General features: G+C 37.2%; 1 protein-coding gene and 1 long non-coding RNA gene across 2 annotated transcripts in view; one reads left to right on the top strand and one right to left on the bottom strand.

Annotated features, from left to right (window-relative positions):
• The window catches only part of LOC147497632 (DNA-directed RNA polymerase III subunit 1-like), a 58,109-nt gene that overhangs the window by 22,181 nt on the left and 11,715 nt on the right, over positions 1-24,213 (bottom strand). Inside the window, 10 exon segments of the mRNA XM_086562951.1 lie at positions 9,076-9,264; positions 9,886-10,038; positions 10,110-10,253; positions 10,547-10,670; positions 10,869-10,919; positions 11,035-11,128; positions 15,024-15,055; positions 15,057-15,205; positions 21,124-21,249; positions 21,252-21,314. Of these exon segments, the coding sequence (XP_086419077.1) occupies positions 9,076-9,264; positions 9,886-10,038; positions 10,110-10,253; positions 10,547-10,670; positions 10,869-10,919; positions 11,035-11,128; positions 15,024-15,055; positions 15,057-15,205; positions 21,124-21,249; positions 21,252-21,314 (1,125 nt within the window).
• Positions 1,744-4,041, top strand: LOC147497633 (uncharacterized). The gene is made up of 3 exons (XR_015195196.1): positions 1,744-2,861; positions 2,945-3,224; positions 3,305-4,041. It is a non-coding gene; the product is annotated as an uncharacterized LOC147497633 (long non-coding RNA).

Genomic DNA, 24,213 nt, shown 5'->3' with positions numbered 1-24,213 from the left:
GTACTCGGTTAACCGCTTACCGAACCGTATATGGAGCGAGTCTTATGTTATACGCTCATCATAAAGCTTTAGAACTTTGTTTGGGTGAATCCTAGCCAATGTTATTTTGTTCACATGTTTGGCAATGAGTTGCGACGTTGTATAAGTGTGGAAGAGGTAGATTTTGCATTGCATCGATGATTACTAATATGCTGAAATGCTCATAAAATCACGGTGAACACTAGGGGTGTGCACGGGTCGGTTTGGGTCAAGTTTGGGCTAAAACCGACCACCGAACCGACCCTATCAGTTTATGTGATACAATAACCGAACCGACCCGACCCGATGGAGTTAACCGACCCGCAACCAACCCGACATTTTCTCACCTAACCGATACCCGATCCAAACCAACAGTTTTTCGGTTTACCCGACATTAACTGAACCGACACGACAATTTAGTAGCAGTACCAGTGGGGATGGACAAATGTTTTCATATTGAATTAAATAATACAAATTTTTACACTAGATTTAAAAGCATAAACATTAATCATTTAAACCAAAAGTTATAACTAATCAAATAAACCAAGGATTTAGTTGAAGCAGCGGTTTCCAAATTATTATCAAACCCAAATATGTTGTTTGTTTCGACCAGATATGATCAAAACATCAAGTGTTGATAAAAGAGACGAAGAACGTAGAAAAATAATTAGAAAAATGATGGTGATCGGGGGAATAATGAGACTGTACCTTGCGGTTGACTACGTACCCAAATTATCAATGGGATCAAGTCTCAAGAACGTAGTTCTGAATGAAAAATAGTTTGGTATTTATATAGGTAGAGTAGAGAATCCTTGTAGCTCAAGTATTCTTGTAGCTTGAGTAATTGTGATAGAATATAACTCTCAACTGATAATTATCTCTTTGATAAGAAACGAATCTGGACATAAATCAACGCATTAGTAGCAAGTCATGTGGCTAAGGTTCACCTTAGACAGACACGTAGAGATAATAATCAGACATTGATCCATGATATTCGCGAATTGGGCTTTAGCCCCTATCGATTAAATGAATAAAGTAGAGACCCTACGAATGGGCGTTTGCCACGTAGGTGGGGGGGTTGAATCACCCTCTTTGACATGCGAACAAAGTTCATATGGCAAAAAAAGAGAAGAAAAATGTAAAAACAAAATCGTAAGAAAAAAAGAACGAACACATGATTTGCAAAGCGGTAGACAAAAGCGAGAATGATTTTAAAAGCTAGGCGAACAATAGTATGAAATGAAAAATTAAGAACCGTAAAAAGTTGGTCACTCACGAAAATGAAGTATATATGGTGCAACTAGAAACCGGTTGGAAGTCGATAACCAAATCTTAAAAGACCTTCTTTTTGTGGTAATCTTGGTGTTCTCATTGGTTGAGTTTGAGTAGTCGACACTTCTTTATAAGTTGACGAGATTCTACAAATTGGCATAAAAATAAAAAAAAGAGTTGCTTCTGTGCAGCTTGTTACTTCTTGCTAACCATGGTCAAATTAATTCGAGATGTATTGTAACTCTGAACAAATTTCAGTTTACAAAATAAAAAATTTCAAAGTCTGAGCGATGTATAAAGCAGCAAAGTCATGGAAGTGGAATTTACACGTGAATGAATAACAGCTAAATAAATGCTAAACTACTCAAAATATACTTTCACTATCATATTGTAAAAGAGATGGCGCTATTGTCCAAAAGAAGTTGGACTTGAATAGGAAAGACACATGACTAGAATATGGGCCCCTAGAATATTGGACTTACACGTTGAAGAGAGAAATTGGAAGATAAGGATAATAGAATTAGATAACAGATAAACCAGCGAGTCTCCCACAGTACGTTAAATTGTTTTGGATAACTGGATAAGAATTGGTACGTCAAATATGAACTGGACTGTTTTCATAACTGGATAAGAACTGGACGTTTGCAATTATATTTAAGTATCGATTTTTGGCAGTATTTTCAGGAGGGTTACTGTAAAGTCTCGGAGCTTGATCGATGTGGTGACTTGACGACAGTCGTTGGTGATGCAGATAGCAGCAGTAGCCATTTTGCTGAATTTTAGAAGATAAAGGTTTATCTTCATCAAAATCATATGGCTTCTTAACAGATGCACCTGCACCGGACTTCAAATGGAACTTTGACGACAAAGTCACATCATCTTCCGAATCTTCAGACTTAACATTGCTTTTCTGTGATTCTTCTTCAGGGTCATCATCGTCATTCCCATATTCCATGAGTTTGATCAAAGTATCTGGAACAGGATCTGATATTGATTTGGTAGGATTTGAAATACTGTGACCGGCTTCCGAAAATTGGCTTAACATTGCTTTTCTGACATAGAAGAACTAGGACCAGATGAAGTAAGCCCCTTCAAGACACTCGGGGAATTACTCTTTGGTGGTGCTGCCGAACTAGCTGGAAGTCTAAAACTCAATGGCTTTTTGTCATCAGAATTAGAAGTGGGCTTAGCATGATGCTTATTGAGATACTCTTTCTCCAAATTATTGTTTCCCAAAGTTGTTCCTAAATGGATTGATTTATCATCTACTAGAGTTGAAGAGTCTGTGTGATGAGGTTGAGCGCAAATAAGGGACAGGAAGGGCCGAACTTCTCAAGCATGCTTTGGGAGGCAATATTGACTCCAATGGGAACAATACAGAAGAAAATAACCACACGAGTCAGACTGACTCTGCTGATGCTAAATTGAAGTGGCTCTAGTTTTGCAGACCAAGCCAAAAAATCCATTTTCCAGTTATGAGAAGAAAGATGAACCTTGGAACGAAGAAGAAATCGAGATGTTTAGAAAATGGATGCTAGAGTATACTGAACCTGTGGCAAGGAATTGTTTAGGTTTGTTTGCTTTTAGTTAATATAATTGTTGACTTTGGTAGGAAGAACTGATCTGACGATTTTTTTTTTTTTTGACGCTCCAGGTAGAAACGACCATATTATACGGGCGAAAGATAATCGAGAAGAAAAAGATGCGATGACGATCGTAGACTTGGTGAGGTGGAAAGAAAGTGACAGATATAGTGAATACACAAGGCTGCGGCATAATCTAGCTCAGGATCGAGCAGCTTCAAATTGGATCGGCTAGGATATTAAGATCAAATTATTGAGTTTCGATAAAAATTAAATTTGGCCTGTCGAAGAAGACAAAGAAAACGGAGAAAAGTGCGGAGAATATGACAAAGCGATGTCGGAAACAGATATGTTAGTATTTTTTTATCAGTTATCGTAAAATTTTGGTTAAGTTTGAAAGACTGACGAAAAGTTTATTCTTGTCGTCGTAGGTAGAAACGGCGGTACGACAGGAGAAAGAAATTCACGAAAAGACCGCGAATAAAAGTTTCGTTTCGCATGATCTCAATGCCTTGGAAAAATAAATAAGGTGAAGATAATTTTCAATCCGCTCGGAAAGTTAACGTAATGCGAATTTTTTTGCCGCACGAAGAAACGGCGGTAGTACGAGCAAAATATATTCACAAAGAGTCGACGGAGAAAAGTTTTGCGTAACAAGGTGTCAATTAATGTCGTAGAAGAATGAAAGAAGCTGAAAGAAGTTTCGTTGAGAAAGATCAGCTCAATGTCTTATAGCGCTGTCGGAAAGTTTAACTCAAAAGATTCGCCTGGAAAAATCGGCTCAATGCCTTAAAAAAAAAATAATGAAACTGTTGGTAAGGTTTAATTCGCTCGGAAAGATTCGCTCAGAAAAATCGGCATGAAGCTATTGAAATTGTTTGCTAGAAAAATTTCTCGTAGAAAAATCGGAACAATGTCTTAGAAAAAAAAAAAATTAAGCTGGCATATAGTTTCGCTTGAAACGGAAAGAGTTGTACGAGTTGTATAAGCAAAAAACTGATAAGGAACCATTGGCTTTTCCCAAACCAATGATTATGTGATTGTATGAATGTAATATCATAGAGCTAAAAATTCTTGTAATGAAAATAAAAATAAAGTATGTGTTTGCAATTAAATATCGTTGTGATGTCAGATAACATATCTGTGGAAAACTGACAATGTTGTTGATTTATATAGATGATACGAAATAGAATGAAACGCCCCCAATGCTAACTTTAAGTTTGCAAAATTAGATTGAGTGAAAAAATGCTCCGATGCAGAACTGACGAAACGAAACGGGGTAACTTCATCAGATGTTGACATAGCGCGAATAACCGATTAAGCGAGCGTAAAATCGTTCAATTTAGACTGACGAAATTAAATGTGGTAAGTTCGTCAGATTTTGTCGTAGCGATAATACGACTAAGCGGCATGAATAACGGCGTTGACTTATCTTAAAATTAAACGTGGTAATTTCGTCAGATTTTGTCGGAGCGATAGTAACGACTAAGCGAGCGTAAAAACGTTCAATTTAGATTAACGAAATTAAACGTGGTAATTTCGCCAGATTTTGTTGTAGTGATAGTAACGACTAAGTGAGCGTAAAAGCGTTCAACTTAGACTAACAAAATTAAACGTGGTAATTTCGCCAGATTTTGTTGTAGTGATAGTAACGACTAAACGAGCGTAAAAGCGTTAAACTTAGACTGACGAAATTAAACGTGATAATTTCGCCAGATTTTGTTGTAGCGATAGTAACGACTAAAGCGAAATAAATTCAACTTAGGCCGACGATATTAAACGTGGTAATTTCGCCGATTTTGTTGTAGCGATAGTAACGACTAAGCAAATAAAAAGCGTTCAACTTAGATTGACGAATTAAACGTGATAATTTCGCCCGATTTTGTTGTAGCGATAGTAACGAATTGCGTAACAAATGCTCAACTTAGGCCGACGATATTAAACGTGGTAATTTTGTCGATTTTGTTGTAGCGATAGTAACGACTAAGCGAAATGTAAAAGCGTTCAACTTAGGCGGCGAAATTAAACGTGGTAATTTCGGTTATTTTGCTCCGAGCGATAGTAACGACTAACTAAGCGGCGTAAAAGCGTTCACTTAGGATCGAAAATTAAACATGATAATTTCGCCAAATTTTGTTGTAGTGATAGTAACGACTAAGCGAGCGTAAAAGGGTTCAACTTAGACTGACGAAATTAAACGTGGTAATTTCATCAGATTTTGTCAGAGCGATTATAAGGTTCGCTAGAACCAAAATCATACCATTGGAACTGAAGTGAAAGAACTGCTTCTTTATTGATTACCAAGTCTTGAAAAATACAAAGATAATAACGGAAAATACATGCCTGAACTGGAAACAAACTAAATATTGTATTATTTTATTTCTCCAGGATAACGGAAAAACACAACTAAAATCTACTTATAGAACTTGCGCAGATAAAACGCATTCCACGGCTTATCGAGAACATTCCCATCTAAATCCCTGAGAACATAAGATCCTTTTGGTGACAGAGGCGATCTATGATGTATGGACTGTCCCAGCTCCAAATTTACCTAATCTATTAACCTCGTCTTTTCGATAGAGTACCCGGTCATCTTTCTCAAACACTTTAAGTCGAACTTTCTTATCATATTTTCGTTTCATATCGACTTTGATAACTTAATTAACTCATTGAAGACCAACATCTCTTGTCTCATCTATCAAGGCTTTTGCTTGAGCAAGTGCTTGATCATTCGACTCGATTCCACGTTAGAAGTTCGTGTGATTGGTGTCATCAACTCTGTAGGCAAGACCGCCTCGCATCAGTAAGCAAGATTAAACAAAGAAAATCCAAATAATGTTTAGGTGTGGTTCGATAAGCCCACATAACCGCATGAAAGTTCTTTAACCCATTTCCTTTGGCTGTTGAAGTCGCCGCCGAAAGATTGCAAGAATGGATTTGTTAGTAGCTTCCGGCTTGTCCATTAGCTTGAGGATGGTACGGTCTTGAAAAATTGTGATTAATCTTCAAGTCGAACAAAATTGTCGAATTTCTTGAAATTAAATTGTTTGCCATTGTTTAAGTCAATGATGTTGGAATACCGAAACGACAAACAATATCTCGCCATAAGAAGTTTTAACATCCGGAAGCATGAATGCGGGCTAAGGCATAAATTGACCCGTTTGGTAAAATAATCGATTCGCGACGAGTAAAAAGCGAACAACGCCAAGAGCTTTCGGAAGAGGGGCCGACAATGTCAAGACCCCACTTTGCAAACGCCGAGGGCTCAAGATTGATGAAGTTCCGTTCTTTGAAAGATTTCCCATATTAGCATATTTCTAACAAGGAACACACTTTTCAGACAAACGCTTAGCATCCTTTTGCATGTACGACCACCAGTATCCTTGTGTCATTGCTCTATGAGCGAGACTTAGCCCCCGGGAGTGGTTCCCCACAGATGGCGCCAATTATGTTTCGACCAGATATAATCAAAACATCAAGTGTTGATAAAAGAGACGAAGAACGTAGAAAAGTAATTAGAAAAATGATGGTGATCGGGGAATGATGAGACTGTACCTTGCGGTTGCCTACGTACCCAAATTATCAATGGGATCAAGTCTCAAGAACGAAGTTCTGAATGAAAAATAGTTTGGTATTTATATAGGTAGAGTAGAGAATCCTTGTAGCTCAAGTATTCTTGTAGCTTGAGTAATTGTGATAGAATATAACTCTCAACTGATAATTATCTCTTTGATAAGAAACGAATCTGGACATAAATCAACATACATTAGTGGCAAGTCATGTGGCTAAGCTTCAGCCTTAGACACATGAGTTAATGGGCTTGTACATTGATCCATGATATTGCGAATTGAGCTTTAGCCCTGTCAATTAAATGAATAAAGTAGAGACCCCTACGAATGAACGTTTGCCACGTAGGTGGGGGTCGAAACATTGTTCTTCTCATATTTCAAGGATTTAATTGGTAGAGAAGTGACAGTAGAGTTGAAAAACGATTTGGCAATAAGGGGAACTTTGCATTCTGTTGATCTTAATATTAAGCTTGAGAATACTAGAGTTGTTGATCAAGACAAATACCCTCACATGCTCTCTGTAAGGAATTGCTTCATCAGGGGATCAGTTGTGAGGTATGTTCATGTTTCCCCGGAGTGACCGACCTCCTCCATGATGCCACTAGACGGTAAGCCGCGTGGTGGTTGATTTTCGATCCTTTCGTGACTCTTATCATAGTGAGATCAATCTGACGCAGTGGCTGTTCATTCTGATGCATTATTTTGAAATTCCAGGCAACTTTCTATACAATGTGTTCAGTTTGTATCTGTACCTTCATCTGTGTTAAACGCATCACTTCGAATTTCTAGATAAATTTGGAGTTCAAAAAAAAAAAAAAAACCAAATTCCTCTTCTCTCGATTATCATAAACAATAGTAGCATGAAATCCATTCTCTTGAACATTCCGAACTTTATCTTCAAAGAAAATAAAAGCGTAAAGAGGTGTCAGTTTGAGTGGAAGAAGGAGATGAGCACTTGGTGAGGTTTGGTGTAGTGGCGGCTTGGTGAGGGAGGAAGAGGAGTTAGTAAGAGAGAATGAACTATTAGCTAGGGTTAGTTTGCTTTTATGCAAGATCCAAGGGCTCAAAATTGATTTTAGTATCTAACGGTTATAAATAGAAGTTATTGCTAACCCTAACTTAAAATTTCGGGTCGGGTCGGTTTTCTCGATTTCCAAATGTCTTAAACCGATGACCGAGCCGAAAGGGTCGGTTTTACAGTTTTCTAAACCGAACCAAACCGGTTCTGCTATGAATAACCGACCAAAACTACTCGGGTCGGTCCGGTTCGGTCGGTTTGGTCGGTTCCCTCGGTTTTTTGCACACCCCTAGTGAACACCAAGGGAATTTTCATTAGTGTGGGGTTATTATTTACTTCATGGGGTTGGGATTAATTATACATTGGATCCAAATTGGAGTTTTAAGTTGGTGTTAATAGTATGCATGTAGTATTAATTGGGTCATTTTGGTTTGAAAGTATGAAATGTGAGTGTGATTTAGTATGTGTAAAGAGTTTTAACACTTTCTTTACCACGAGAACTTAATCCAACATCCTCAAGCCACCCAAGTTAAAGCAATGACAACACTAGAGCTTCTTCTGAACCATTAAAATCAACGTGGGTTGGATCCAAATAATGGTACTAGCTGGTTATCAACTTATCATTTAGGGTTACTTTAAATTATTTACACAGATTTATCAGTAACTTGGTTTTTGTTTTTAGTCACATATTACCCAAGTAGGACACTATACTGTTAAAAACTCTATCAATTTGGGCTTGGGCAACCACGTTTTACTTGGTCTTGAACTTGGTTTATTAGCCTTAACATGGTTAGCTGATCAACTTAACCGTGGCCTAACAGTCCACAAGCCAGTAATGTGGCCCAACATTACCCCAAGCCAGTAAGAAATTTGAAGCTTAAAACCGATTGGCAAACTGATCCGAACCGAAATTTATGGTTCGGTTGTATCCGGCTTTTGAATTTTCTCAGTTCGGTTTGAGTTTTGATCTCTATGAACTGACTAGTTCGGTTTGGTTAAATTTTGTTTAAAACCGACCCGAACCATATAGATTTAGGTGTATTCAGTGTTAGACCCCCCAACTTTTTCATTTATTCGTTTTGGGCCCCACTTCTGTCAGTTGACTCAGTCAAGGTTGAGTTGATCTTCACATGTTTTGTGCTGACTGTGAGTCCACTAACGGAAATGGGGCCAAAAACGGGGAAAAAAGAGTTAGGGCCAAAAGCTAAAAAACTCTTAAGAATTTCACCAACTTAAACTAAATAACTCAAATATGAATAAAGCATGAGACTCATTTTTAAAGCCTTCCATTGCATCCACATGGAAACCATCCTCATTTTCAAAACATCTATCATTATGAGATGAAGAGTCTAAATACAAAGGAAGTGACACACAACACCCACATGAAGACTACATTGAATAAAAAACCTATGGCATTTTTGTCTCCTTCGCAAAGTTTTTTTCTTTTGTTTATACACAGGACTTGGAGGCGCCTAGGCAAGCCTAGAAAGAAGCACGAAAGAAAAATAAGCATTGGTGCATGGGGGAGAGTTTGCTCGCATTAACAAAGAGTGAAATCAGACAATAAAGCATTCTTTAATTCTTTATGCAATAAAAAATATATATATGCACTTACAGATGGTGTTTTGCATTTCCTAGGAAAGTGTGGGAGACTACGATCAATAAATCCATTGGGGGCACGCCGACCAACTGATTGTTGGCCAACACATGCAATCATCTGACTAATATTAATAGGGGAACCTTTGGATCCACACTGTGACATTATCAAAGGGCTGTTCCTCCAATGGAGCTCTTTCATACAAACCTGAGAACATAAAATAAAAATCAAACTGAAAAGAGAAAAGAGAAATCATGAACAAATAAACGAAACTGACAAAAATGAATGTCAGCAAGGGCAACAATTAATCTTTAGAGAAAAGCATCTTAAAGACAAAAGATTAACTTGATTGCCTAATCTGTTGCACCGTAAAGGAAACTTACGTACGTCAAACAAAGGCCAAACTCTATACTGTACACAATTATCACACTGAATTTTCCAAGCTGAATAAAAATTCAAAATATGTGAATTTCCATGGATCAATTACCAAGAGAGTGTATAGTTTTATATGTTTACTATAGTTTGTAACAGATTACATAATAATAAGCTACTGGAATCTGTGCAGATACACCTGTGTGTCGCCATTTAAAGGAGAGAGTCAAATCTAGTGATGTTGCTATTTGGAGTAAGAGTCTTTCTTCGTGTAGGTGACAAGATGAGAAAAACTGGGTTACGCCTCTTGGGCATTTTACACTTAAATGAAACACTTCGTTATCTCGAGTAAAGGGTGTCACACACACAAACACACAAAATTGATGCTTCAGACAGACTCGTAATGGTCAATATAAACATAAAAAATGCAACAATCAACAGAAAATAATCACTTACATTTGCAGTTGTTTCTCGAATGTTATTTAACACTTAACTAATCTCAGCTTCCAATGTTAGAGCAGAATCAGAACCTGGCGGAAGTTCAATATTCCCTTTGATGTGTTCCCGTATCAAGTTATCCTTCTTTGCAGAAAGTTGGCGACGATGTTTCTATAATCCTCTTCGGCCTGTTTCTTAGCTAGAAACCCATAGAAAAAATTAAGTGAAAATATCTTGCTTACGTCCCATTCCCAAATTCTTCCATCTTCCTCAATGGATTTCTCCCGTATCTGGTAAATGGCGGTTAAAAAGTCAGCCAAAATTTTGAAAACCACATCCTCACCAGTCACCAACGCATGTTCAACCGTCACCACATAGTCCACTATCTTGGCATTGTTATCAGAAGCAATTTCATAAATTTCCAAAAACTATTCTGTAAGCAGTCTTCCGCTTATCCCACTGTCATGCAAAAACAAAATAAGGTGATCCATCCCACTAATGAAAGAAAACATTTTCCAAATCTTCTCACCACTTCGTAATTCCTTATTCCCTTCCCACAATGTGATGCCATAAAGACCCCAAGGGGATTTTGGTTTCTACTATTATCTCTTTCTCCATACTTCAATATCCATAAGCCATAGATGGTCCTTGTCCTCACTATACCTTCACAAGTCTATACCTTCACAAGTCTACAGCCATTGTAGTCCCCCTTCCCCTTACTCAAGACATAGTTTATGCCCACATAACCCACTGATTTTTTTTTCACCTCGCTACTCCCCTCAAATGAACCAAGGCTCTTGTATCTGTTTTTTTCCCATGAACACTTAGAGATATATTTCATTACTCCCCAAAGAATACATTCATCACTTAGCAAGATGCTAAGTTCAAAGGCTACAACCTTCCCACTGACAAAAGAACTTAGACTTGGGCATTCCCATACTAGCATGCAACCAAAGAGCATATAAAGGTCAAGAAGTACAAAATCTTGATGCTAAGTTCAAAGGCTACAACCTTCCCACTGACAAAAGAACTTAGACTTGGGCATTCCCATACTAGCATGCAACCAAAGAGCATATAAAGGTCAAGAAGTACAAAATAAGATTCCAACCCACATGTACCCGATAGAAGATATGTAATCACAAGGCATAAGCACCAAAAAGAGAATACCTCAATTTCGCAAGACGGTTCATACAAGAAGCAGCAGCATGTACATTGTAGTCTCTAAGGAGAACAGAGAACAGGCCATCCTTGTTACCATTTCCTATGTAAAAAAAAAAAAAAAAAACCTTCAAAGATGTCCAACTCTAAACTCACAACAGAAAACACATTACCATACTGCACAACATCCCGGTCAGACCTGATGAAAAAAGTGGAAAATTCCTAAGCAGTCATGGGCTGGACAACCATTTTGATATCAATATAGACAGTGACTTCTAATGTATCAAAATATACAATAAAAATTCATACCACCATCTAATAGAAGATATATCTAGATAAAGCAAAATATTGTGTTCCAATTGCCACGTAAAAATCAATGTTTTCCCCTGAAAAAACCCTACTATCTATGTCAGTCTTGTAAATTGGGATTTTAACATTTAGTGAGGTACAGAGAAGGTGGGTCACTTGATGGTCCGATCCAGCCTAAGTAGTTTAAATAAAGTAAAATATCTACATTACAATTGTACATTTGCACCAACTCAAACATATGTCAATTTTCAATTGCATTTGAACATATAGTGAGCCTTTCTTGTTATGTAGGATTGATCCTCACGGAGATCATGTGCACAATTGGTGATAAAAAATCCCAACAAAAATAGGAAATAAAAGGTTTTTGTCACATTATCGGAAATAATATCCAAATCAAATCCTTGGGAATTTTCCATGGGAAGAAAAAAAGGTGTGTGTGTGTGTGTGTGTGGTGGGGGGGGGGGTGCGGCTATGACTTTGATGGACCGCTAAGTTGTACTGAACGATCCACAGTATGAGCTAGCGCTCTTACGAGTTTGTGTTGGGCTCCCTCAACTGGTCTTTGCGATTCGTACTTATCCACCATCCATTTTTAAGGAAGCAGCTAAGACTTTTGACTGGCATCTTTGCACGGTTCTTCAGGGTATTATAGTTTCAGATGGTCTGTTTGGCTTCGGTGATTTACAGTGCCGTTTAGCGACGCTTCCTTAATGTCTTAGTGGGTTAGGTATCTATTGTGCCACTGATGTCTATGCATTTGCTTTTGTGGCCTCTCATTTTCAGACTTTTGAGTTTTAGAACCACATTCTTAGGAGTTGTGGTCTAGTGCCTATGGGTGAGATTCTTGATGATGCTACTAGTGCATTGCGTCTCTATCTACCCGATTTTGATCTCAATTCTATGGTTGTGAATGCTACCGTCCCCTCAAAACCACAAAAAAATTTGGCGGAAGCTTTTTACGGTAAGATTGTTGTTAGTCTTGCGAGGAAGTTTGAGTTATCTACTCGACAGAAACAATCATTGGATACTTGTAGTCGGAACAATGCAAAAGATTTTCTACTTGCTATTCCGATGTAAGGACTTGGACAACGTATGCCACCGGTGGAGTATCGCACTATTCTCCGGTACCATCTCATGATCCCTTTGTACTCTGATTGTGGCGTTTGCCCTGTATGCAAAAAGAGTAGACTAGATCCTTTCAGGGACCATACAACACATTGTAGACATTTTACAGGTTTTAGATACTGACATGATCATATGAGAGACATTTTATATGATGCATTTTGGAAGACGGGGGTACAAGTGAAGGAGGTTCCCGTCAATTTTATCATTGATCCGAATGAGGGTATGTCGACACTTCGGCCTGTGGATGTCTTGATTTACAGTTGGTCTGAGAGAAAACATGCATGTGACTAGAGTCTCTCTATTGGTAGGCCTTAGGAATGGGGACTTAGAGGTGGGAAAAACAGCTAATATAGCAGCGGCAGGAAACATGGAGAAGCACTAGAAAGCTTGTAGGGCTAACCAACATTGTTTTATTCCGTTCAGTTTAGACACTTTCAGTTTCTTGGCACAATAGTCTGTTGAGCTCCTTAAGAGATTGCAGAAGGTTATGGATAGTAACATAATGACAACTGGTTCTAAGGAATTTGTTTTTAGGAAGATGAGATTTGCCCTTCAGAAAGGACTTGCGGCACAACTTGTTGCACACTTGTCTTAATTATTTGTAAAACTAGTTATCAATAAAAATTTCATTTGATTTTAAAAAAAATCGAAAGTTGAAACTTAAAAAGAAAGCATTGCTTACCTTTTTATTTCCAAGTTCCAACATTGAACTCTTTCCCTAACCAAGCTATCCATCCCCTCCGTCTCTCTCTTGATCTCACCTTTCCTTTTCTAAAGAACTTCTACTTAAAATATATTAAAATAAGTTAATTATCTATTCCTAGCGGTGACCCTGTGTCTTTTCTCTAAAAATCTTGCCATGTCGGACACCAATATGTGTGTTAATCGCAGTGTTCTAAAAATCAGTCTAGACGGCAGCCTAGGCGGTCTCTAGGCGTTAGGCGGTGCCCAACCGACTCGCCTAAGCCTAAGTCGTTTAAAAAATCGGTGGACCGATTAGGCGGGCTAGGTGGACTAATCGGCCTCTAGACGGTCCAGTCAAGCTTTTTTTTATTTTTTTATTTAATAATTAAATGTCAAAAATTAAAGACCCGTGTAGGCTTAAGATTTGAATGAGTTTAGAAGACTAAAGTCTAATGTAAATTATATGCCACTATAAGAAAGAGTATGTTATTATATGAAGTCAATATTTTTCAACTATTACGCATTTTTGTAATAAGTATCTTTATTTGTGTTTATTTTTTGAGTTATGGTAAATGATTTTCTTCATTCTTATAGTATAGGTGTGTATTACTATATATATTATAAGATATATTAGGAAAAAAAACCGCCCAGCGCTTAACCCGTCTAAGCATTGCCTAAAAGGCCTAGGCGCTCTCCCACCGCCCGACTACCGCATAGCGTTTTTTAGAACACTGCTTAATCGCCATGTAACTTAGGTTTTCACAATCCTATCTATGACAAGCTGGCATTGAATTGATCACCGTGCTTCCCTAAATTTAAATCTTAGTTTCTACTCCTCAGAGTTGTAATAACTCGCCTTGTACCTCATGGTGTGAAACAAGGCCTCTTAACTTAGCCTCTAGGTTCAGTACGCTCTAAAGACAAAGACGAAATTCCCAGCCAAGTGGGATGAATATGAGGACACACAAGCTTTATCTAACAGTTTTAATTTTTGGATTAGGATTCCTGCTCATCAAATTATCTTGTTGTTTTAAGGCTTGGCCTCTCAAATGTAGTCAATTTTAAAGTTGATATAAAGAACTTTGTAGCGTCATTGAATTTTCCACCAGTATGTTTACCTCATTCTTCGACCATATCAAGCAATCCTTGGAATTTGTTGCAAAGCAAGTTAACCATGCTACTGGATTTAAAAACTAAAAGTACAACCATCTTCTGGAAATTGAATCTAGTTTACAGTTTAGTACTACTTCAGCGATTTCACAATAGACTACCATACCTTATAGTCTAAAACAGAATGAGCGCACAAAACACATTGAAGTAAATACACACTCATTATAAGATGGGATAAAAACAACAGGAAGAGAAACAAATGTTCACTTTCTGATGAACATTGACTACAAGGTATAGTTCTTACAAAAGGAATAAGTTGATATCAAATTTAAGTATAGCAGATTGGATCAATGTCCAAACATGAGGAGTGTAATAATGTTTCTTATTTTCCAGTGTTAATTCTTATAACCAATTATTGATATGGGGGGCGGACCAAGTACTGAGATGGAGGGTGGACAGTTACCCCTCAAAACTCAATTACCTTTCATACAATAAAAACCTACTTGGGGAGAAATTGTGAGCACCTTACATGTCCACCAATATCTCCCTGTCTCCAACAAATCTCATATCTTCATCTTCGCCTTTAAGACCATTCTTTTTCTTCCTACATATCCATTTACCTTATAGCCTTTTCTGGATAGAAGCAACACTTGCTATATGTTTCATATTGCACATAAGTTCACTACTGATGGTCACAAGAAATATACAAATTATCATAATAAGACAAAAAAAAAGGCAGAAGAAATAAAGTGAAGAAAGAGAGAACCAACCTACAGTAGCCTTCCTAAGTTGCCCACATATGAAAATACACAAAACCATCATTAGGACACATTGTTTCTCTAGACTTGCTGTAATTTTTCTCCAAAACAGTAAGGTTCAAAAAGACCTTCATCTGAGCATGAGGACGTGCTAGGATGCTAAACAGTTGTTTCCCAGTCCATAGCTCGACTGGCTGTGATTCCAATAGCAAAACATTACAGTGAAAACCATTACCATAATGTAAGAATGTCAGACTTCCTAGGAAGAAAAGAAGCTAGAATGAAGTGAAGGATCTTGGACAGTATCACATAAAATATTGATTGGCCAGAGTTGACTGCACTTAGGAAAATTGCAAATAATGAAAAAGTAGGCAGAAAAGAGTAGTAAACTGAGAGATAAGATGACACCACAAAATTAACGGATAAGATACACACCAAGAAGTTCAAAACAACCAATTAAAGATATAATAACTACTTCACTCCAATCAAGGAAAAAAACAAAACGGGGAATTCAAGTCCCAAAAGTAAACAACCTTTGAAGATAGGGAGGAGGAACCAAACTCCTGAAGAAAATAAGTTTAGGCATCCAACGGGTAATCAAAGACCTTGAAGAGAAATGTTTTAATGATTGGCCCCTTAATACAACATTTATTTTTTTGATTGGCAAGCCTATTTTAAATAAGATCAATAACTCTTTGATGCTCATGGGATTCGAGCCGCAGACCCCTGGTATCATCACCCAAAGGTGGCACCTGCAAAAATCTTTTTTCTTTTTTTGGTGGCAAGCCTGTTTTAAATAAGATCAGTAAATCTTTGGTGCTGGCGGGGTTCGAGCCCATACCTTTGGTATCATCACCCAAAGGTTTTACCAACTTTGCTAGTTGGCACATGCCCTTAATACAACATTTATGAAGCTAAAGTTATTTTTGATACATGTGGAGGATCAAACTTAAGTTATTGATTTGAGTCCCCTCCCATTTTTCGATGAACACAATAAGGAGACTTTACCAGTTGAATCTGAAGGTGAGAAATTGTCGAAAATGCAGTATTAGATATTGTGTCACAAGAAACGCAAATTTATGTGGATCCGGTTTGGCATGCTTATTTTCTAATTGTTGCTCCACAAGGTTATAAGTTGCAATTGCAGCTTTTGTGTCTTGCTAATTTCAGTCTTCGCCTATTTGGGTTGCTCGACTTACTTTCTGAAAATTGTGTAGAGATATATAAGAATTAGTATTCTTCAGTTTGGATTTTTAATCCCACAATGAGTATGTAGGAGTGTTAGTACATCTTTAATCTTTATTTAAGAAGAGTGGGTCCCATGTAATTATTAAGTTTTGTTATGATCAATATAATTTTAATTTTAGATTTCTACTTGGTAGAGAGAGTTAGGGTTTAGACATAGGTTTCACGTTTAGTCAACGAATTCCAGTGACCAGCAGAAGGTGGACTTCGGCAAAGAATTTTCTTTTTCCTCATCTAAATTGGTCTCTTCCTCTAACGAAGTGTGACAAGGAAAAGGTGTTTTGGCAAAGGAACTTTCACTTTGTATGCCTTCTTTTTCGTAATTGAAGTTTTTTCCCATCTTAATCTGAACCTGTTGGAAAAGAGTCATACATTTTCTTAGTTCTTGAAACGTACTGTGCGTTAGAAACTACATTTGACAAGCTTTCCACTAAGTTATAGCTATAGCTCAAAATCTAAGTCAAAGTAGTCTGGGCAGTCGTTTGAAGCTACTCAAGGCAAAAGGGATGATGGAGTGGCTATTTCTTTTTGTTCCACCTTAATTAGGTCGGGAGTTCGAGTCTCCCTACCAAGAAGTTATTTTTTCTTTTTGTTGATATGTTATGTTGCATGGGTATGGGTACGAGTGTCGGGTTTGGACACGGCGGGGTCTAAAAAATCAGACACAGGGACAACTAATATTATAATTTAATTTTCTCATTTTTTTTTAAAAAGAAATTATTTAATTCTAAAACATTGAATCTTGAAAAGAAATTATCTTATAAAGAACATTGGGCTTGGAATCAGCAAATGGGCATGCTTATAATAATAGTAATTCTAGTGAGTCTGCCAGTGGTATAAACCTATAACCAATTAGTTGGTTTTAGAAGTGGCCCATATTCTTTAGTGAAGTTTGACCTTAGATAGGCCAATTAGCTAAGTCCATACTAGTAAGCCTCTTAATTAACAAATAAACCCTAAATCAGCTGCCTCCTCTAAATCAGCTGGAGAAAAGTTTCCTACTTCAATTCCAGTGAGAGGAAAACACATATCTACAAGGAAATCCCTCAGTTCCTTCTTCAAAGAGATAAATTTCTCCTCATTTCTTCTTCTTTCACCTTATTTTCACTTGAAATTTTCTAATCTCTTTTTTTTTTCTTACACCAATCATGAATCTGTATCGTACCAGAGTCGGCATCAACATGACATGACACAAGACACAGAGGAATTTTAGGCGTACCCATGCAACACAGTTGATATGTTATGTCCCACAAGGGTTATAATAAGCCACGAATAAAAGTATATAAGTCTTGGGACCTCTCCACTTATCACCAATTTGTTTTAAGTTGGATACCGAAATTCAATATGGTATCAAAGCGGGCTATTGTTGTTGGTCCAAAGGGCCTGTTATTTACTCAATGTCCGCAAATATGTTTGTCTATATGTTAGGCTCAAGTAATGCTACACGTGAGGGGGCGCGTTGAGATGTTAACTCCCCACACAAGATATGTTAAGCCACTTATCACCAATTGGTTTTAAATTGGATGTCCACCTTCAATAAGTTGCTACAAGAGAAGATATCGAGGCAAGCTACGCAATCATCTTAAAAGTCAGGGATAATTGCATTTCTCCTAATGTCTTGGGCCATCCATTTAGTTTGTGAGTTTCTTGTGAAGAATATTTTGATAATTTGATCTTTAATCTCGAGGATGAAGATTCTCAAAGTCGGGGAGAAGGATGGGAATCTTGTTGGTGGACATGTCCAAGGTCAAGCCCCAAGTCTTTATTTTTCAATTTAAGCACACGTCATTATACTATTGGTTCATTAGTTTTGCTTTGTTGACAAGCAAACCCTAAGTTATAATAATGGCTTGTAATGCATTAGAAGTGGGTTCATTTGCTATTAATGAAAAGTGATAAAGCTTAGGCTTTTAGGATTTATTCATGTTTCCCCTAATTGTAATTTGGGGTTCAATCTATTAAATTGGTGTTGGATGATTTAATCAAAGCTTCTGCTGTTTAGATCACATCGTATGTATAGAGCAATGTTATCAAAGTCATACGATTCTCGACTTGAATCGTCCGACTCGAGTCGAGTCGTAATCAAAAAGATCAGAATTGTACTAGTAAATCGTGAACGACAGGAATCGTCACAATCGGGATTCGAATCGCAAAATCGTAGGAATCGTCAATAATAGCGATTCCTTCGATTCAAAAAACAGCAACGGGTACGTACAGATCAAGAACAGAAGAAAAAAGAAAAGAAAAAATATAAAGAAATCAGAGAACTTATAGGTAAGTTTTCTACTTCTTCTTCTACTACTTCTTCTTCTTCTACTTCTACTTTTAATTCTTCTTCTTCTCTTCTATTCTCCTTCTTTTCTTCTTTTTTTCATTTGAACTCCTCAATTTTTTTTGTTTTGTTGAGGAAAGCCACGAAGGGTATTACAATGGCTATATGGACCCAACATAAATATAACTTTAGCCCATATCTATTCCGAAAATTAGACCAATTTCAACGAAATTTCAGTCTTTTTTCAGAAATTTTGACCATTATGCCTCCAATTTCAATGAAATTTCAGTCTTTTTAGAGTATTAGACCAATTTCAACGAAATTTCAGTCTTTTTTCAGAAAGTTTGACTATTATACCTCCAATTTCAACGAAATTTCAGTCTTTTTAGAGTGTGGAAAGGAGATTTGGGGATTTCTCTTAGGGTTTCTACTTTCTTATACTCCAAAGCTTTCAACATTTCTCTTAAAATGGATACAATTTACTTTCTATATAATATGGCTTGAATCTTACGATTTACGACTCGATACGATTTACGATTCGGTAAAAATGGAAAACGATTCCCGTTTCGATTCAGGAGTTGACAACATTGGTATAGAGTACCAATCTCAGGAGATATAATTCTAAGACATAACTAAACAAGTCAAAATAGAATCCCACATATTTGGCTCCTTTATTCTATATAATATGTCACACGCAGTCAATTGAGTTCAGCACTGTTGAGTGTATGAAGTCAGGCTGTGTCCTTGGCACTGGACAACGAAGAACACTAGGGGCATCAGTTTCATTTTTGTGTCCAGCATTACCTTTAACCAAAAAATCAGATGCAACCCCAATTTCCTCCTGTATTTCTTCCTTTCTAACCAAACCCCTTGCTCCCCATTGAACTACTTATTCTTCAATTCCAAGTACCACCAACTTAAGATTTTGAAACTTTTAATTGGTTAGACTTGTTGATAGCCAATGAGGAAATTTCAAATGAGAGACAAGGTTTCGAAAGATACTTTCCGGGTGTGTTGGAGAGGAGAAAAGTCAACGTAGAGTTTGCCAAGTTCTCCGTGGCCTCTAGAGAGTTTGGTAGTAGTGATTCCATCAATGATAGACGATATATGGATCCAGATTTATGGTGGGTAATCATGGCGCTTCCACTCCCTTACTCCAAAGCTTAGCATTGAGTTTACTTGGATAACCTTGCTCCTCTTCATGTTGTGGGAGCAATTGGAGTACGTATCTTCCATCAACTCTTTGAAGAGGAACAAGATAACACCACAAAGAGGTGAAGACTTGGTATATGTCAATTCTAATCTTCACTTCTTATCAAGGGGAACTCAAGGAGTGTCTACTATGTCGGATGTGGGGGAAATGCATTTGATACCTTGAAGGGTGTTGGTATACTTGAGGTTGCGACTCTTTCACTTGGTAAACTGGAAATGGAGACCATGCTACTCACAAATGAAGGAACTGCAGAGATGTCCTTGGAGTTGATGATGATGAAGATAATTGAAAACGGATAATTTGTTCTTATGGAGTTCTTTCGTTCTTTTGTCCTTGGAGTTCTTTTGTTATTTTCTTTATGCCTCTTGTGGCCTTTGTAATGTTATGACCATGACTTATATACTTAAGTGAGATGTCTTCATGACTTTTTATTTTTAACGTGGTTATAAATTTTGATAAATAATGATATGACTTCAAATCTAATGTTACATCAATATAAAAAAAATTCAAAATATAATATAACATCTGCGTCCTTGCCGTGTCCACGTTCTACTTTTTTAGGATATGCCTGTGTCACCGCCTTGGTGTCCGTGCCTCATAGCTCGTAGGCATTTGTCACAATCCTTGAGATCTTGGATGTGGAAGACTTGAATGATTTAATATCACCCAAAGATAGTGGCTTTGATACAGGCTGCTCCCCTTGTTTATCTACGCCTTCCCCACATTCTTTTTGTTTGTATAGCTTCAGACCTATCAACTGGAATTGAGCAAGAAGTGGGCGGAGTGCTACCAATTGGATAAACATGAGCAAGCTACAGCAATAGGCGACTATTATGATGGACACGTTGTTCTGGGAGTGGCTTTGTCTTGCGCAGTGGTGGACAGCTACAGTTGTAATCATGATACTGTGGCTGACATCCATTGGAATATGGTGGAGGAATTTCTCAAACAAAGTGGCAATATATGTTTACCGAGTCGAATAGGAAGAAAACGTGGGGAATTCGCATAACCAACATAGGATTTTTATTTCATGACCTCGGTAGCAAAAATTTGGTCTTCAAAGTGGCAAAAATTTCAACATAGGATTTCTTTTTTCATAACCAACTAAATAATAAAAATACTAATCAAATATTACTAAACAGTAAAAATATACTAAACAAATAATAATCAGACCATGATACTGTATCATCTTTGGTCTTACATGCAGCTTCTTGCTGCAATTCTAAGTGTTGATAAGATTTCTAATTGTATCACTATATTTCCTTTCCCAAATAAAAAAAGAAACGTATTATGAAGAAGGAAAAATATACGAGGTAGGAATATGAGAAATGTATATTATGCAGATCAGAAAGTACCAAAATCATCAAGGTCGTAAATTTTACCTTAATTAAAGCTGGTGTTGGTAAGTCAACAGGATCCATTGCATCCCCCATATAAGAACACATAAGAGAAAAGGCAGCACGATCATAGAATGTATCCTTCCTTGTGATGAGAAACGATGATGTTATATAAAGTCTTGAGTGGAAGCAACCAAGACTTCTCCATTTTTTGGTGTGCACAGGTTGTTTTGCACCTGTGGAACAATAACAAGCACTTAATAGTGTATGCAGATTGAAAAAGCTCGTGCACACAGTCACACACACACACCTAATAGCTACAAGCAAAATTCCGATGCGCAAAATCAGCTCATTCAAATATTTCTAATCGTGGCAAAAGAAGTGGTCAAATTTTATGATTTCGCTAACAGTGTATAATGTTTCATCTTTGCAACATTTTTTTACAAGGATCGAAATATTCAAATGAGTTGATTCTTTGTATGAATAATCTCCAGTGGGGAGACCATATACACAAAAAATGATCCCTTCATTGCTTGCGTTAGTCCACTTTTGGGTCGGGATGGATATTTGGTAGGCTAGGTATCCTGCCCCTTATATAGGGAAGGATACGGGACAACTCAAAAGACATTTGCTTTTGAGGCGCACATAGTGATAAGCTAAGGTCTGATTTTCTATGGATATGGATATGTTCCGCACATCATGAAGAACATCCTCACAAAAAATTAGCCCATTTAGACGTGTCTAACTTGCCAAAGTTGTATTTATGTTTACGTTTTAACCTAGGTTACATTGACACGGGCACGCGTGTTGGTGTCCGACACGGATACGGGGTGTCGGATACGGCGAGGAGTTGAAGATCGACATGGAGACACGGATAGGAATAATTAATTAATTTTTTAATAATTATAAATTTATTAAATTAGATGGTAAATCAGAAATTCGAGGTAAATTAAATACAATATGTTTTTTTAGGACACGGACACGTGGATACGTATCCGACACAGATTTTTTTCAAAATATGGCGTGTCCATGTAACCTAGGTTTTAACCAATGGTTCACGATTATTCACTTTGCAAAATTCTTTTGACAAGGCTAAACATTTTCAAATGGGATGATTTCCAAAGATGATGATGTATCTTGTTGGCGGAAAACGATAAACATCAATTATGACTAATCGAACAAACACCTAAAACTAGGGTTTAAACCTTCAACATGAAGAAAGAAATAATATTCAATAACAGGCAACTAACAATGAAGGCCTAGATGCCTTTATATAATATAAACCTTGTTCCTAATTCTAATTGGAAACCAAAATAGAAAGTACTAAGTGGCCTAGTTCTAAAACAAATAGGAGACTCTAATAACCTATTACTAATTTAATTAAACTACTAATTAAATATACTTCCATGCTCATGCATCAAATGATCTTCATCATCATGAGGATATCCTCACAAAAAGCCAGCTCCTAACTCTTCTCCATGTGCGGCCAACAAACGTGTGTAGTTTACTGTGTCATAATGTCCTTACCATACATATCTCTATATATCCTCACAATATTCAGCTAATTCGACTATATCTAATCATACTAAAAGTAGTCCATATATTTTCAGATATACCTAAACGATACACGATTTTTCTATTTTGCTACACTATTTGTCTCTTTTCACACAGTTAGACGTATTCCATTGAGACAATTGTTTGAGAGGATGATCTCCACTTTCAAATGGTGTATGTCAGCTTTTCAAATGGAGCAACTCTAAGGAAGTGGCATTATCCCTCCCCTATATATAAGCAAGTACATTCTTTAAACAAAACTGTAAAACATTACTATATTAAATTGGGACTATAAGAATAGGAAGTCGCAGGCAATCTAGAAAATATTTACATAAAAAAATACTACTTCGAACCAAGAGATTCTTTTCAGCATCTGGTATTCTAGTCACATCCAGAGGGGGGGCAGCACATCTCTATTCAGAATCGGATATTTATGTAATTGGGGGGACGGCAGGATGAAGCACAATTGGTGCTGACCACACTGCCTGCTACCATCAACCTAATCGATCTTAGGCAACAAAAAAAATTCAAGTTTTTCATATGACCTTGTGGAGCAACACTAAGAATATACATCCCAAATGAGTTACTGTTCTTGTGGCAAGGCACCTAATACTGCGTTTTCAACAATTTCTTCACCTTCATATTCACCAGGTGTCTCCTCTAGGGGTGTCCATGATTCGGTTTCGGTAAATTTCTACTTGATTCATGGAACGAACCGTTTGGGTCGGTTTCCAAATTTTCAAACCAAAACAGAACAGTAGCTTGGAGAGAACTTGATACTAACAGACCATTAAAAACGCTTCGGTTGCAAACCATCAAGTCTAAAAAGTTTCAAGTTTATAGATGTCCAACTATAAGCCAATGCATATTTTAAACTGACCACTTGCACAATTAATAAAAGGTCTCACACTAATTTGTAGGCCCAAAGGGCATGCAGTAAGTATTCCTAGCCAAGCTAACGACTTTATAAAGTTCTTTGCAAAGAGACTTTGGTTCTTTAGGCTACATGGGACTAGGTAGTGCAAAGCATACTCTCTAGCCAACACATGATAGAACGACCGCACCAAGAACTCCTCTTTGTTGTCCCACAACCAATTCCTTCTATCCACCTCACCAAACTACTCCCCCTCTTCATAAATGCTAGCCAAAAATGATGCATAGGATTCAAGTTCCCAATCATTTCAATCTCTTCTTAAAGTCACATTCCACTCAACTATATATTCCCCTCGTTCCATGTAATCCGACACCAAAGCAATCAAACATGCTTCTAAAAGTCCCTAATAATACATAGACCAATATCGGACTAAAATCAAGGGTTTAGTTACCTAAATGCACCAACATGCATGCCAAAAATAGGGGCAGAATTTGGAGAAAAATAACATTATCTTCCTCCATATACTCATCATAACTTGGAGAACTTGAACCAAAAACCACAGTATCATCCACAAGAAAACTCATAAAAAACGAAATGACAATTGCAATCAACAAAAATATCGTCCTCCTCAGTACAATCAAATAACTCATCAATCCAAACAATGTTTAGCGGCACTAGGAAAGTTTACGTCGTCATGGACGTTTTGA

The sequence above is a fragment of the Coptis chinensis genome, chromosome 5 (assembly GCF_015680905.1).
Source record: "Coptis chinensis isolate HL-2020 chromosome 5, ASM1568090v1, whole genome shotgun sequence".
NCBI lineage: Eukaryota > Viridiplantae > Streptophyta > Magnoliopsida > Ranunculales > Ranunculaceae > Coptis > Coptis chinensis.
The sequence above is the reverse complement of the archived record's forward strand: the minus strand, read 5'-3'. Positions and strand labels throughout refer to the sequence as shown.